This window comes from Henckelia pumila, chromosome 4, assembly GCF_033568475.1.
Source record: "Henckelia pumila isolate YLH828 chromosome 4, ASM3356847v2, whole genome shotgun sequence".
In the NCBI taxonomy this organism is placed as follows: domain Eukaryota; kingdom Viridiplantae; phylum Streptophyta; class Magnoliopsida; order Lamiales; family Gesneriaceae; genus Henckelia; species Henckelia pumila.
This window is the reverse complement of record NC_133123.1, coordinates 128,031,540-128,045,153: the sequence shown is the minus strand read 5'-3', so window position 1 is coordinate 128,045,153 and position 13,614 is coordinate 128,031,540. Positions and strand designations below refer to the sequence as shown.

The window sequence follows — 13,614 nt, the reverse complement described above, 5'->3', positions numbered from 1 at the left end:
GAGGACGACAACACCAATACTTGAACCAGGGGAGTTCTGTTTTACATTTGCATCACATTGTCATTTTGTTGTTCGTGTTTATTAATTTGTAGGACCAACGATTGACTAGACTAAATACATCCGCTTGTGTATGTGTTGTCTAGGTTCATCAGTTTTACTAGTTTGCATGCTGCCTTGAATTTAAACCTTAATCGCTTGTATTGGGTTAATTCATTAGTAAGGAACGCTTGCGTTTAGTTAACTAAAATTAAGGTGAAATAAGAATTAAGTTTCCAATGATGAATATTCAATGAGAATTAATTATTTTTAGAGAGTCGATGATCAAATGAATAATTTCAAGGGTGTAGTCGACCGATACCAAGATTCATTAATTAATTGATTTTCTATAATTCTTGCATGCTAGTTAATAACATTTCATTTTAATTGTTTTTAATTTTTAATAGTTAATTTCAAAAACCAAAACCCTCATTTATTTATTTTTAGTATAATTAGAACGCAAATAATTTTCACCATCATCGTGGTAACGATCCCTACTCTCGCTACTGCATATTTTATTTATCTGAGTTGATTTGGTTAATTTGGACGCGATAAGACTGAGCGTTACCAATTATCATGACGCGAAGAATGTTTGTCACTTTCTAAGTTTCAATTTATATAGCTAAAGGAGTCAATAGCATACTACAAATTCGAAGATTTGCCATTTTTAATTGCTGATTGGAAGAGGATGTTGTCTCTTCGCAATAATTCTTTTGCAACATGTCAGCATTGAGTAGATTTTTAAAAATAGTACTGTAAAGAATTTGCACATGAAATTGATGAATGCGTTTTTTTAAAAAAGAATTTCACCAAACATACGAAACACAAGTAGATATTCAGATTCTTGGAATATTTATGAGACAATATCAAATTCAAATCTACTTTTATATCATTTCCAACCACAATATTTTCACGTTCGGTCTCTTTATATGATTTTTCTACCAAGTTGACACCCATGAATTTGGCAACTAGCACATGGAGCATAGTGAAAATTTGATACCAAAGACAACGATGTAGGGATCTTTTGAGTTTTGAGCTATAAAACCTACTTTTTCCCCCTCTCCGGCTCGCACAAAAAACCATGTCATCCCCTTCACAAAATACCCTAAAAATAGGCATAGTTGGATTTGGGCGCTTCGCACAATTCTTGGCAAAGACCATGATCAAACAAGGCCATTGCATTACTGCCACTTCAAGATCAGACTACTCCAATCTCAGCACTCAAATGGGCGTCTCTTTTTTCAGGTATTTCAAGATCAGATGACCCTCCTTCCCCAGTTCCCCTGCCACCGCCAATGTGAATATTATATACATACATATAGATATGTAGACACACACACACACACACACGATATGCTAATTTACATGTCAATGTATGAATTACAGGAATATGATTGAGTTTCTTGAATCAGAGAATGATGTTATACTGTTATGCACATCAATATTATCCCTGTCACAAGTCATCAGCACAATCCCACTCAATTTCTTGAAAAAACCAGCACTTTTTGCGGATGTACTCTCAGTGAAAGAGCATCCCAGGGAGCTCATGCTACAAGTATGCTAATTAATCTGTTTTTCGTGCTTTATGACTGTGAATAGCTTAAGTGTGCTGTATATATATAAATGGATGGAAATTATAAAACTTACCCTTTTTCCGGTAAGGTCTTGCCTCATGAGACGGATGTGTTGTGCACGCACCCGATGTTTGGTCCTGACAGTGGGAAGCATGGATGGAAAGACCTTAATTTCATGTATGATAAAGTTCGAATAAGGAACGAAGATATATGCTCCAGTTTCCTGCACATATTTTCCAGTGAGGTATAACATAACACTGGAAAAAAGCAAGCTCGGATAATTTCCATTTTTTTTTTTCGCCTATCATAACTGATCAATGGCATATGAATGTACACAGGGCTGCAAAATGATGGAAATGACTTGTGAAGAACATGATAAATTAGCTGCAAAAACTCAATTTCTCACTCACGCTGTTGGCAGGTATGTATGTATGTATGTATATATGCGTTCTACATCAACTGAAAATATTGACCGATAATTAAACAAGAAAGTAAATTTTATATTGGACAGATTTTTGGGAGAGATGGATATTGCTCGAACGCCCATAGACACGCTTGGATTTCAGAAGCTAGTTGAATTGGTATATTTAATGATATATGTGATCCATTTTTAAAACATCTCTGTTTACATCATTGCCATTGTTAATATGTGTTGCGCGAAGAAACGATGCACATGCATGCCATCATGAATCAGGAAAGAACATTTGATAATTTCATCCCTTATTTATACATTGCAACCAATTAATCTATGTCACACCAAGATGCAGGTCCTCACTTTTTTTGGCAGAAATAAATAACTGATAGTTGTCAGTCACCCACTCTAAAATCTAATTGGGTCTCTACATGCAGAAGGAGACTACAATGAGAGATAGTTTTGATCTATTCAGTGGCCTGTTTATCCACAATAGATTCGCCAGAGAAGAGGTATATATGATTCAGTATCTTATTGAATTGGATCGAGCACATTGATTCATATTCATATGATATCACAAATTCTGATTTACACAGCTGAAAAGGTTAGAACTCGCATTTGAGACGATCAAGCAGAAGCTGCTGCTTAAGGGGAAGGATGACAAGTAGGAACCGAACAAGTAAATGCTGATGGTATTCAGGCACGTACATCTCTGATTAATGAATGCGCTTGTCCTGCCTTTTCATCCTAGACATGTATGTATGCAAATGACAACTCCATGGATTATGTGTAAGAGAACAGATCATATTTGTGTTATACTCTAAACCTGTGTATGTATTTGAATTACAACTCCATAACTGAGCCAAATCAATCCATTGATGCAGCAATGGGGAGAGGTAGATGTCAGATGACATGTTAAATTGGCATATATAATACACAGAGAAACAAACATTAATCAGAAATCGAGTTTGATAAGGCTACAGAGCCAGGTGAATCCCTGCCATGACATTAATCAAGCAGCATTAGAAAAAAGTTAAATTTAAATTCATATTTAAAGAAGTTGTGTCTTTGACCTGAGTTCCCCAATAAGAGTTGAATGTTCGAGCCACAAAAGATATCATATTTACAAGCAGGGGCGGAGTCAGAACTATATCGTACCGGGGGCAATAGCAAACTCGAGAAAGATCAAATATTTATTGTATATAACAATAAAATTTTAAATATATTATATTTGTTTCAAATACTACATCAATATTCATCATAAAAAATTATTAATATATCATTATTTCTCGAATCTATTAGAATTTAGAAATTTTCTTTGCAAATCACGAAATCATCTACGATTACAAGTGAATTATACCGAACTTTTTAGAAATTTGATTCTTAATATACACTAGCAAACAATCATTAACAATTTCATCTTTCATCATATTATGAAGCATAATTTTGACTATATTTATAATATAATTACATATTTTTTTAAAAAAACAAAGAAATCAATATATTTCAAAATATTAAGAATCCTCTCGAGTACATGTTAGAAATAAAAGAAACAAAGAAAGTTATTTTAAAAATTCCGTAATAAAACATTAATAACAATGTATTTTTTTAATAAAAAAAAACATTTCTCACAAAAATTTAAAATGGATTTATAATTCAAGAGAGTAAAAAAAATAAAAGAAAGGAACATACCTTTTATTTTGTATCCTTTAAACAAGATGAAGAGAAGGTGAGGAAAGGAAAGAGAAGAAAAATTAAAAACCAAATATTGCATGAAAAAATTGAGGTTGACATTCGATAGATTATTGTTGGAAAATTAAGTTTTGGTGCTTACAAATTACAAAGCTTAAAAGAAGATTAAACTGATCGAGCATCTAAGAAGCACTAAACTGAATTATGGAGCAAAACTGCTTTGCGCTAAACTGACTCGCTCAACTGGCCGAAGACGCTAAACCGACTTCATCAGTTTACCTACCTACACTAACTTCATCGGTTTACCCTCACCAGTTTACTACCTTACCACTTTTGGATAAGAACGTTCGTACTCTGACACGTCCTGCAGAAGGTAGTGCCGCGATGCAAAGGAAAAATGTCGGCTCCAGAATTTGTTGGTGATAGCAACAAATCCAACGGGAATAATTCAAAACCTTATCTGAAGATTCAATTTGAAATTATGACCGTTAACAATCCAAGAGTATAAATATAGATATTGATCGATTAAAGGAGCTCTCTCTCTCGCACTGAAATTTTGCTTGCATTGCTCATTATGAGAACATTAAAGTCTTACACGCTTGAAGATTGATCAAGGAACTCGAAGCACAAACGCCTAAGTGTTATTCAGATAATTGAAGGATCAATCTTGTGCTAAAGATTTCGAGTTGTATTCATCTTTGTTCCATTATCAGTCTAGGACTGAAACTGAGTTGTTTTACTAGGAGTTCTTGTTTAGGCAGTGTATAGTCCTAAACTGGATCGGGGTTTTTCAAATTGCTTGTAAAATTCAAAGTCTTCTAGTGATATCCTTCCGAGGTGGAAGAAGGGGTGACGTAGGAGTTTTGAAATCTCCGAACATCCATAAACATTTGCTTGCGTTATTTCAGTTTACCCACTATAATCACCTAACCTAAACTGATAACTACTCAGTGTTCAAATCTGTAATTTAGCATATTTCCGCACATACTCTTGTTTGTCAAATTACATTAGACATCAAGATAAGTTTAGAATTTAGTCACTAAACTGTTCGAATTCAATCATTTTACACTAGTTTGTTTATAAGTGTATTCACCCCCCGCTACACTTGTAACCGATCCTATCAATTGGCATCAAAGAAAGGTTCTTATCTTATCATTGAACACTGCATCAAAATGTTTTCATTCAGCAATATTCCGATGTTCTCCAAAGAAGATTTTGATGATTGGAAGATTCGCATGCAAGCGCATCTATCAGCTTTAGATGATGACATGTGGTTTGTTATCACTGATGGACCTATCACAATCACCAAGGTTAATACTGTTGTGGGTCTTTCCAGTGGTGGGCCACAATATATCGAAAAACCAAGAATTGAGTGGACTGCTGAGGACAAGAGGAAGACAAATCTTGACAATGTGGCCAAAGACATCTTGTACAAAACTCTTGACAAGAACACTTTTAGCAAGATCAAGATGTGCAAGAAAGGGAAAGAAATCTGGGAGAAACTGATTCAACTTTGCGAAGGAAATGAGCAGACTAAAGAGAACAAACTTTCTGTTGCTAATCAAAAGTTTGACAACATCAGAATGAAACCTGGAGAATAAATGGCCGAATTTGATGTGAGAGTCAGTAGCATTGTCATTCAACTTAATGCACTGGGAAAGACATATCCCAACAGGGAAGTCATTCTCAAAGTTATTCGAGGTCTTCCCAAAGAATGGGATGTAAAGGCAATGGCTATGAGGGAATCGAAGGACTTGAATAAATTGGAGCTGCATGATTTGTTTGCATACTTGAAGGCCTATGAGTTTGAGTTGCAAACTAGAGAGGAAGATCAGTCTACCTCTCAACTAACCAAGGCTTTGACAGCAGTCAAGATAGAATCACCTACTCAACCAAAGAAGACTGCATAACAGTTAAGCAGTGATGCAATGTCCTTATTTGTAAAGAAGTTTGGAAAATTCATTAGAGGAAATCAGGAGGGTTCTTACAGAAGAAGTTTCAAAAGAAGGATGTAGTAGAAGAACCAAAAAGTTGCTTCAATTGTGGAAAACCAGGAAACTTCATAGCTGACTATCCTAAACCAAAGAGAGATGAGCAAACCTCAACAGAAAGATGGAAGAAGAAGTTTGAGAGAAGGAAAAGCTCAAGAGATGCCAAGTACACTTCACGAAAGAAGCATGAAACACTAGTTGCAGAGGATAGCAAAGCCAAATGGGCAGAAACAGATAGTGAATCCGATGAATCCAACTACTCTTCCAGTTCTAGTGACGATGATGAAGAAGTCAAGTATCTAATGGCAAATGATCATGAGCAACCATACACTAGTGAACAGATATTTGATTTTAGCTCCAAAGAGTTTACCAGAGAGGAACTGATCAAAACACTTCACGATATGGCTAATGAGTATCATCAACTGTCCATAGCATTTGATGAAGTCAGAGCCAAGCAAGAGGATCTGCAAGATGCCTCAACTGAACCCACCTGGGAACAATCAGTTGAGAAAAATTGTCTTGAAACAGAGATTGTTGTGCTCAAGACTGAGAATGAGCAACTCAAGATCAATATCATGAATCTTACAGTAGAAAAACAAAGAATGGATGATTTAATATGTTCATGGAATAGATCTTCGAGCATTTTGACAGAAATGCATGATTTACAAAAACCCTTGAATGACAAAACTGGTTTAGGGTATGGTAAAACGGTTGACATTGGTGAATCTAGTACTCTACCCAAACTGAATATGTGCAAAGGAAAGTTTATAAACTTCGTACGAGCAGTTAGGGAAAATGAGCATGATAAGCCCATTCTTATGACTTGGCAGTCAATAGAGTAGATGAACAGAAAGAGATTTGGTATTAGCTTCAATCCTCAGGAAACTAAAGTTGAAACTGCTAAAAGTCCTGAAAGGACTAACGCATATCAACCTAATCCTATAAGAGGAACTCAAGGTCAATATCACAATCAACGTCCAGTTCAGAAGCGATATCGACAATTTAAGGATATTGGAAAGGGAAAACAACATATGGTCTCACAAGCACATCACACTCCACAATCTAGAGCACATAATTTAGTACGCACCTATAGGAACACTGAAACTGGTAAACTGGTCAAAGTATTCCAGGTTTGGGTTCCTAAAGGATTAATCCCTCGTGAACCCAAATAGATGTGGGTACCAAAAGTTATTCAAATTTGTGAATGTAGGTAACAGGTACTAAAGAACACTCAGATGAATCATGGTATTTAGACAGTGGATGTTCGCGACACATGACTGGAAATGATAAACTACTATCGGAACTCACTAAATACAATGGTCCAACTATCACATTTGGTGACAACTCGCAGGGTAGGAGGGTAAGGGTAAGATTATCCACGGTAACATAATTGTTCAAAATGTTTTACTAGTTGAAAATTTGAAGTACAATTTAATTAGCATCAGTCAAATGTGTGGCTATGGATATTTCGTTGAATTCCAAAAACTAATTTGTCTTGTTAAAGACACTTTTGGTAACATTATTTTGACAGGAAACATATGTGGAAACACATATAAAGTATGCTGGAATGTTCAGTCTAGCAAATCAGTTTGCCTCGTAGCTTCCAACTCTAAGCGCAACTGGATTTGGCACAAGCGATTGAACCACCTTAACTTCAAATCAATTTCCAGTCTGAGTAAGCTTGAGCTAGTAACAGGACTGCCAAAAAATAATTTTTCCAAAGACAAAGTATACTCAGCTTGTCAATTTGGAAAGCAAGTTAGATCATCTTTTAAAAACAAGGGTTATAACTCATCTTCCTGATGCTTGGAACTATTGCACATGGATCTATTTGGTCCAAGAACCGTAACAAGTTTAGGGGGAATGAGGTATACTCTTGTCATTATTGATGACTACTCCCATTTCACCTGGGTCATTTTCTTAAAATCAAAAGATCAAACTGCTTCTCAACTGATCAATATTTTTAAAAGACTTTTTAACGAAAAATCTAGTAAGATTGACAGAATCAGGAGTGACATGGGAACTGAATTTGTCAATCAAACTTTGTCTTTATTTTTAGAGCATTATGGAATCAAACATGAATTCTCAGCAGCTAGAACGCCACAACAAAATGGTGTTGCAGAGAGGAGAAATCGTACTCTTAAGGAAGCTGCGAGAACCATGTTAGCTGATTTCAAAGTGTCTCAAAGGTTTTGGGCAGAAGCTGTGAACACTGCTTGCTATATTCAGAACAGATCGATTATATGTAAGAAATTTTTGAAAACTCCATATGAGATCTAGAATAACAGACAACCTAATGTTTCCTACATCAAGATTTTTGGATGTAAATTCTACATTCACAAAAATGTTAAAAATCATCTGACTGCATTTGATGCAAAGTTAGATGAGGTATATTTCTTGGCTACTCTTCAATTAGCAAAGCCTACAGAATCTTTAACAAGAGAACCTTAAATGCTGAAGAATCTGTTCATGTCATATTTGATGAAGATACATCTACTGAAATCCCCATTAATGCCCATCAAATCTCATATTTATTTCAGGAGATACAACTGGAAAATAACAGTGAAGGTGACTCGTCACCACTCATCAAAACACTCCAAACTCCTGAACCTGAACTAATTGAACCAGCAGTTGAGGGACATGGCTCTGCACAATCAGTTGATACTGACCAAACTCACACAGTTGAGGAAGGTGAAGCACAGCAGCATCAGGCTCAAGAACGTTACATACCCATTGAGGGCACAAAGCTTGGCCAAGACAGCGTGCCTGATCAAGCTCAAGATGACAGTGTAAACAATGAGAACCACCCTGAACCTAGACTAATATGGTCCAAGAAGCACCCATTAAATTTGGTAATAGGAAATCCTACAGCACCTCTCAAGACACGAGGACAAATGATCAAAGAACTTCTTCATGCAGCTTTCATATCTCAAATAGAACCCAAGAAAATTGACGATGCCCTAGCTGATAGCTGTTGGATAGAAGCAATGCAAGAAGAATTAAATCAGTTTACAAGAAATTCAGTCTGGGATCTTGTTTCAAGACCATCACATCAAACAGTTATAGGCACTCGATGGGTCTTCAGGAACAAGCTAAATGAAGAAGGAACGGTAGTCCGGAACAAAGCTAGATTGGTAGCTCAAGGGTATCAGATTATGATGAAACTTATGCACCAGTAGCTAGACTGGAAGCCATAAGAATGTTTCTTGCTTATGCATCATTCAAATACTTCAAGGTGTACCAAATGGATGTCAAAAGTGTCTTTCTTAATGACAATATTCAAGAAGAAGTCTTTGTTGAGCAACCACCTGGATTTATAAATCATTAGTTTCCTGACCATGTTTATCATCTAAACAAAGATTTATATGGACTGAAACAGGCTCCCAGAGCTTGGTGTGACACTTTAACCAAGTTTCTTCTTGAACACAAATTCACCATAGGCATAGTTGATAAGACCTTATTTAAATTTACAAAAGGTGATCACACACCACTAGTACAAATATATGTTGATGATATTATCTTTGGGTCAACTAACCCCAAAATGTGCACGAGATTCTCTAAGTTAATGCAGGAGAAATTCGAGATGAGCATGATGGGTGAACTGAATTTTTTTCTTGGATTGCAAGTTCGATAAATGGAGAATGAGATATTTATAAGCCAAACTAAATACACCAAGGAACTACTCAAAAAGTTTGGAATGGAAAACTGCACAGTTGCAACTACTCTCATGGGTGCATCAATTAAGCTTGACAAAGATGAAGGGGGAATACCAGTTGATGCAACAATGTATCGAGGTCTAATTGGGTCATTACTTTACTTAACCACCAGTAGACCTGACATTTTGTTTGCAGTTTGTTTATGTGCCAGGTTCCAATCCAATCCAATGCAATCACATTTCATAGCCGCTAAAAGGATACTAAAGTATCTTAAAGGAACTCAGAGCGTTGGTTTGTGGTATGCTAAGGATAATTCCTTCAATCTCGTTGGACACTCGGATGCAGACTATGCTGGATGTAAACTCGATAGAAAAAGTACAAGTGGATCATGTCAGTTCCTTGGGGATAGACTGATCTTCTGGTTTAGTAAGAAGAAAACATCCATAGCTACTTCTACAACTAAAGCTGAGTATCTAGCTGCAGGCAGTTGCTGTGCTCAATTTCTCTGGATACAACAACAGTTGAGGGACTATGGAATAGAAGCAAAGGAATCACCTATATTTTGTGACACCACCAGTACCATTGCAATCACTTACAACCCTATTCTTCATTCAATAACTAAGCATATTGAAATGAGACATCACTTTATCCGAGATCATGCACTACAAAAGCACATTCGATTGGAGCATATACCAACAGAGCAACAGGTTGCAGACATCTTCACCAAACCACTTCCAGAGACTATGTTTTCTTACTTTCGAAATACTTTAGGACTTATTGAACTGACTTAAATTTGTATCGATCAGTTCCTTCTTTGAAAAATTTCACCAGTTTAGCATGGCCTAAACTGAACATATTTCAAACCATAAATTTCCCATTATTTAGTTAGTTTACTCTAAGTTTTGGTTGATAATTTATTTCGTCGATGGTACTTCTCAACTAATAATTTCTTTTGTTTATTATCCTTTATATGTTAATTACTAACGTCTTAGGCATATTTTCAGGGGGAACTTTGTTATCTTAACAGTTTATCCTTTGCAGTTTACCAACAGGAGCATCACGTATAGGCAAATATCAAAACAACACCCAATGAAATAAAAAATGGAGCATTTTATTTCAAATAGTGACCCAGTACAATTTCGATTTCAAATTCTATAGCCATTTTCCATAAGGACAGATGCTCCTCCAGCTCGCCCTCTTCTACTTTTTCCAGCCGTGAAGGAAGGACACCATCCTCCACTCCTTCTTCAGGAGCAGCAGATTAATGCCCTCCCAGCTGAAAAATAAGCAGGGTCATTGCTTCCGAGCACCTGCTTATATTTTTATAGGCATCACACCTCTTCAGGACTAAGGGCCTCAAACCCTCGAAACTGCATACGGATAGCCTTTGCCCGCAGCCAAGCAACCTTCTCTTCAACGAGATTTTCATATGTTACTCTCATATTATCCATTTTTTTTGTTGCTTGCTTGATGTTGATTATGTGATCTAACTTGGTCCCTTTTATAGTACTACTTCTTAGACAACGAAATGTCTCATATATTTATAATTTCTTTTCTAAATTCTTTTAATCGGAAATATGAAGAGTCTCTTACGTGTATTTCACGAAAATAGACACTGTTTATGATAAAATCTCTGTAACTTGATTGCTTGTAATAATTTTCTGATCACATCGCTTTTCATGCCTTATAATTACGTTTGCAGTTTACATAAATACTATATTTATTAGATAAACTAAACCAGTTTAGGTACATATTTCATTACCATACTCAGTTTAATAATTTTTTTCATTCATAAGAGTTCAAGACCTACATTTACAAATTTTTATGATTCCTCATCATAAGAAATATTTCAAAGCTCCAGTTCATCACTCATGCTCAAAGTGGGGCAACTGAAGGATCCATAAGATCACCCGATGCAATGCGAACCAGTGTTATATACTCTTTTCTAAGCATCCTGTAGAGAACATTTTCATCCTCAAAAATGTCTCTGGGTTCAACTGCATCTAGTGCTATCATATAAAACATCTCCCTTTGAGCTATTCCTCCGCCTCTTCAAACTTCCTTGGGGGAAACTGAGCATGATGATACATATGGAGCTCCTCAATCTTCAACCAAACCTTCATAACTTTCTCAAAAACTCTATCTTCAATCTTCTTTTCTCAGCCTCGAAGTAACTTTCCTTGCATACTTCACAAGCAACATATGAGTCTTGACCAAAACCGAACAAGGGAACCTTGGTATCCATTCTTCTGCCAAACTGAAATAATCAATTTTCTAAGTGTTTTTGCGTATTATTTATAGTAGGAATAAGTTTCTAAATTAGAAGGAAATATATGTACTTTCTCCCGCGTCGATATTGTACTACTTTTTTTTTTGAATTTCAAAATTTTATGTGCCACATCATTTCTTTGTCGTATTGGCCAAATTACGCACATTAACAAATTTCAGTTTATCGCAAACCCTCAATCTTACTCACTTGCACTAATTCTTCTTACTCATTTGCAGCGCCTATTACAATGGCTACTTCCTCCGCCGTATACATTCTCAACACTCTCGCCGTCGATTTTGAATCACTATACAAGATGAACAAACAAGGCATCACCAAGATTTGCAAGGCACTTGAACAATCTGGTATTTGATCCTTTCTGGATATCAAAGCTCTGGAATTCTATCAAAAATTTTTAGTCTCATTATACCACAAGAGTGAGATCAAGGACGATGGCCAACTTGTACTATCTATCGGCGGACATCATGTCCAAATCATTGAAGAATTCCTTGCCAAAACCTTCAGTTTACCTACTTCAGGTACTATTGACTTCAATGCTATCTCCACTACTAATCTCACTGAAATGCAAAATACATTCTCTGGCTCAATTCAACCAATATCTCTGTCTGGATTCAAAAGAGACTTGAAGCTTGAATATCAACTGTTAGCCGATATTGTTGCTAAGAGCATTTTGGAAAAAGGAGGATCATTCGCCAAATTAACCGTAGAAAAATTTAAAGTCATGACAACAATCATGAAAGGAGTAAAGATCAACTTGAGAACTCTTCTCTTCAAGATTTTCACTCAAATGATGACTGCCACAAAACAATCCTCCGGATATGTGTTGCAAATCAGCAGAATACTTGAAAATCTAGGAGTGACTCTTCAGGAAGCAGCTCAGTCATCCGGAACCACTGAGCTATTACCAACCACACCTCTTATTGCAACCGATGACAAGCTCACAGAACCAGAGAAATAATTCCCAATTCCACACAACAGCCGAGATTTCTCTCATGATGAAAAGGCCATTGAGATTGAGACTTCATCTCAAAATCTTGCAATGATTGTTCACTCTGCTCCTGGTTCTTCATCTCATCAATGCAAAGGAAAAGAGAAAACTGTGATGACCTCAACTGACCCTCAATCTCCTCCTAAAGGACAGAAAACAGATTTTATCCGTGTTTTATAGACTGATCTTTCCTCCAGTGGTAAAGACATTCATCCCTCAAAAACAGATCAAGAAGCTGAATGGTATGAGCTGATTTCTAAACTCGAAACTTTAGTGTACAATATGTCCAAAGATGTTACTGCTCTCAAGGACAATCAACGAGAAAAAAGCAGCAACATTTCTTTTCTGAGACAGTCAATGAGTGCAGAACTTATCAAACTTCAAGAAAAACTTGCACTATTGGACAAAGTCTTATTGGATTCAAGTCTACTGAACAGTTCATTGCATCAACTGCAACACTCTCATCAGTCCCTCGAGACAAAAATTGACAACTTAAATGGATTTTTTCAATCCTTGCACACCTCGTTTCAATCCAATTTCCGAGGACTTTTCAAGCAAATCATCAACTTAACAAGTCTCTCTCAGAATATCTTGCGAGTACAGTACGAAGCCCAAGCATCCGGACATCATACATCAGCACCTCATTTACCATCTCGCAGCTCTTCATTACCAAGATCTTCATCTGATCGAAGATGACTCACTTTTGTGTTGTTACAAAAACTTCTTATATTATCTACATTTTTGTCCAAACCTCCAGCTCTATATTGTTGATTTATCAAAAAGGGGGAAGATTTGGAAGCACTTGATTTGACAAAGATCAGTTTATATTGAATATCAGTTTACAACTTAATATCTCAAAGTTTTGATAAACACCAAAAAGGGAAAAAAATTGTTGGAAAATTAAGTTTTGGTGTTTACAAATTACAAAGCTTAAAAGAAGACTAAATTGATCGAGCATCTAAGAAGTACTAAACTGAA

General features: G+C 36.1%; 1 protein-coding gene across 1 annotated transcript; it reads left to right on the top strand.

The window, feature by feature from the left end:
- Nucleotides 1-995: 995 nt before the first annotated feature.
- Nucleotides 996-3,157, top strand: LOC140866682 (arogenate dehydrogenase 1, chloroplastic-like). The gene is made up of 7 exons (XM_073271717.1): nucleotides 996-1,281; nucleotides 1,423-1,591; nucleotides 1,699-1,854; nucleotides 1,949-2,031; nucleotides 2,122-2,191; nucleotides 2,460-2,534; nucleotides 2,619-3,157. The coding sequence occupies exons 1-7, from the start codon at nucleotides 1,118-1,120 to the stop codon at nucleotides 2,688-2,690; spliced, it is 789 nt and encodes a 262-aa protein (XP_073127818.1). The 5' UTR covers nucleotides 996-1,117; the 3' UTR covers nucleotides 2,691-3,157.
- Nucleotides 3,158-13,614: the final 10,457 nt, after the last annotated feature.

What these genes read in the sequence shown, in the direction of transcription:
- LOC140866682 (XM_073271717.1), top strand. Translation starts at nt 1,118, where the DNA reads ATGTCATCCCCTTCACAAAATACCCTAAAAATAGGCATAGTTGGATTT. An exon ending in CCAGGGAGCTCATGCTACAA is followed by an intron (nt 1,592 to 1,698) that starts GTATGCTAATTA and finishes TTTTCCGGTAAG; the next exon opens with GTCTTGCCTCATGAGACGGA. An exon ending in TGCACATATTTTCCAGTGAG is followed by an intron (nt 1,855 to 1,948) that starts GTATAACATAAC and finishes GAATGTACACAG; the next exon opens with GGCTGCAAAATGATGGAAAT.